This window comes from Leptopilina heterotoma, unplaced genomic scaffold (assembly GCF_015476425.1).
Source record: "Leptopilina heterotoma isolate Lh14 unplaced genomic scaffold, ASM1547642v1 Lhet_251, whole genome shotgun sequence".
NCBI lineage: Eukaryota > Metazoa > Arthropoda > Insecta > Hymenoptera > Figitidae > Leptopilina > Leptopilina heterotoma.
In genome coordinates this window covers 1225073-1228189 of record NW_025110965.1, presented here as the reverse complement: position 1 = coordinate 1228189, position 3117 = coordinate 1225073, and the positions used below count along the sequence as shown (strand labels likewise).

Genomic DNA, 3117 nt, shown 5'->3' with positions numbered 1-3117 from the left:
AGATAATACGAATACCAATATTCGTATTAAAAAAATTAAAAATGCTCTTGAATTAGTTCGTTTAAATCTTGCTCGTAATTTTCATTCTCAACAAAAACATTATAATCTGAGAAAAAGAGAATGGTGTCCAATTATCGGTGAAAAAGTATTAAAAAGAAATTTTCATCTTTCCAATAAAATGCAGAAAAAAGCGCAAAATTATTGGAAAAATTTAGTGGTCCATTTTTTATTAAAAAAAAAATTTCTCCTGTAATTTTTGATCTTAAAAATCTAGAGGGAAAAATTTTCAAACACGTGCACATAAAAGATATTAAGAAATTTGTAGACGAAAAGTCTACAGAATAACACTGCCTCTCGTTTCGTTGTCTTCCCCGTCGTCCCCGTTCTCCCCGGAGATAAGATAAGGATTCCACTTAAATCTCAGCATTTTTCGTCGAAATATTCATTCAGTTCCGAGAAACCTGTTGCGATGTCTCGTACTACGGAAAAACTTTTTCAAATGGAAATACGGAAGCAGATTAAAATCAATGCTTTTGATCTCGATAATTTAAATTATGTTGATGAAGAATTAGATTTCGTTTTTCAATCTAATTTCCATAATGATTTGCCGGAAGTTTCAGAAATTGTAAAATCGGAACTCGAACTTAGTTTTGAGCAAGGGGTCACTAGAAAAAATAATTTATTGAAATTAAAAGCACCTCTTGTTAAACCACCCCGGGTCGAGTTATCGGGAAAAGTAGTGTGTGAATCGAGTTCATCTAATAAGGAAGATTTTGAGGAAATTTTGATTAAAATAGCAGAGAAAGAAGAAGAGAGAATGCGTGGAAAAGAGACGGAGAAAATTAAAAACATTTTAAGGGATTCTGCGTTTCCAATTGTCCAATTGAAACGTATTCCGTCACCTACGTTACCGGATATTATTCTCACAACCAACAAGGATCCAATTTCAAAAATTAAACTTATCGCGAAAAATAAAATTGCTAAACAAATGGTGAAGTTGAAGCCGAAGAAACCTGTGAAGAAACCGAAGATTGCCATCATTGCTGCTAGTCCTAAAAAGGAAAACAAAAAATTAGTTAATTGTATTTTAAAATCGAGTGAGGTAGTTAAAAAAAAAAGAAGTTCCTTACCATTAATTATTAAGGAAGAAATACTTACCACGCCGGTCGTTTTAAAGAAGCCTAGTCTTGATACGTTGTCGGAAGGTTGCCCGCAAACTTATGACGATCTTTTTGCAAGTTTGCAAGAAGTTATCGACATCACGGAGGATTTGCCGAATTTGGATTTAAATGTGCTTAACGCCATCGAGGTTATCGACGTTGAACAGCAGTTTGAGACCGACCTCAACAATAATATCACCAACTTCGAGGGTTCATCAGAGGATTTTCCAATTCCGCTGCCTACGTCGATGCAAGGTCGTCCATTTAGGGTTGCGCGTCTCCCTGGTGGTCCATGGGTGCAAGTACCCTTAGGTACGGATCGGTTTCGCATTCCTGTTCCGGGTGCTAAATGGGTTCTCCGGATAGTAAAGGAAACTGGTCTAATTAAGCATGCGAGATTGGTTCCGTAAGTTGCACATTTTTTTATTTTTATTTCTTTTCGTACGCTCATTAAAATTCGCTTTGAAAGAAGGGGGGATGTAACGAAGGTATATTGCAATGCATAAGCAATTGCCATAGTCGTCGCGCTAGCCATTGGAGAGAGCGAGAAACGTCGGCGCACGCAGAGTCGTGTCTCTCTCTCCCCTTCCATACTCGTTCGTCTCTCTAGCTCACGAGAGACCAAGGTACCTCGCTGCACGATCGTAGATCGTCAGTTCGTCTACCGTCATGGCTCGAGGTGCTCTTCTTGCCTAACAGGTACGAACTCATGGGCATTATACTCAGGAGAGGTGCTCTTCTGTGAGTAGTATGCCGACAAGAGAAATGTTCGTTCTACCCAGGTGCTCTTAGGTCGAACGAACTTTCTTTTACCAGGTGTTTGGCGACTAACCAGGGGTGCTCTCGTGGAAGGTTGCTAGACATTTTCTAGTTTTAAATGCTTTGCTTACCACCCACGGTGTCCAGAGGCGCTCTTCTGTCCACCCGTGGTGACGACGGACACAAATTCTTATCCCGGGTGCTCTCAGGAGTAGAAATTGTGTTCCTAGAGTCAACTTAATAGATCAAATTTAAATTCACGTATTTTATTGTTCTGGCAAGAATTTCGGTAGCTTGCCGAAATTTTGAATTAACCCCTAGAAGCATAATGGTTAATTTTCTAGTGCGCTCAGGGAATCGTCGGTTACGTAAAATACGGAAACTAATTCTAGAACGGTTTCGCGAATAATTTGTTAAATGCCACGGAAGGCAAATAAGGGTTAATTATTAACACCGGGTTTTCTTTATTTATTTTACAGACTCTCAGGAGAAAATGGCAACTTGGTCAACGACAACTGAGCGAGACTCTAGGGCTATTTTATGTACTTAAATTCTCTATTTTGTTATTAATTGTATATTCTTTATTTTATTATTGTTAATTAAATTCTAACTGCTCTCTACGAACATTTTAGTTATATATATTTTACATTTAATTTTATTCAATTCTTAATTCTCATTAATTTTCAAGTATTAACTTTATTAGTATTATTTTATATAGGGGAACATAGTCTAGGTCGGCCACCTTTTTGACTTTTGTTTATAACTTTTTTTTAAAAATAAATTTGGACAATTGAAGTATATGGTTGGAAAGTCCTGTTTAATAGGAACATTTTTTCTGTACAAAGTAAATTGACAGGTTTAAAAATGAAAAAGTTATAAAGATTTAAAAAAAAAAAATTTGTAGTCCAGGTTGGCCATTACAGTCAAGGTCGGCCATGTTTAAAATTCAAAGGGCATTAATCGTTAAAAAATAAAATAACATGTTTGGAGTTACGGAAAATTGATTCTTTATTGTTTACAGTTTGTAACTTAATGAAATAACAAAATAATAAAAATAAACAATATAAAAAAATAAATATAAATAAAAAAAAATTTTGCACTAAAATATTAATAAAATTAAATAAAAATATTAATAAGATGATCAATTATATTATGAGTTATACAGAATTGCAGTTTTTGCAAATGAAGTAGCTCGTCC

At 35.3% G+C, this 3117-nt stretch overlaps 1 protein-coding gene across 1 annotated transcript; it reads left to right on the top strand.

Annotated features, from left to right (window-relative positions):
- Positions 1-268: 268 nt before the first annotated feature.
- On the top strand, positions 269-2537 carry LOC122503236. The gene is made up of 2 exons (XM_043613710.1): positions 269-1566; positions 2399-2537. The coding sequence occupies exons 1-2, from the start codon at positions 470-472 to the stop codon at positions 2436-2438; spliced, it is 1137 nt and encodes a 378-aa protein (XP_043469645.1). The 5' UTR covers positions 269-469; the 3' UTR covers positions 2439-2537.
- Positions 2538-3117: the final 580 nt, after the last annotated feature.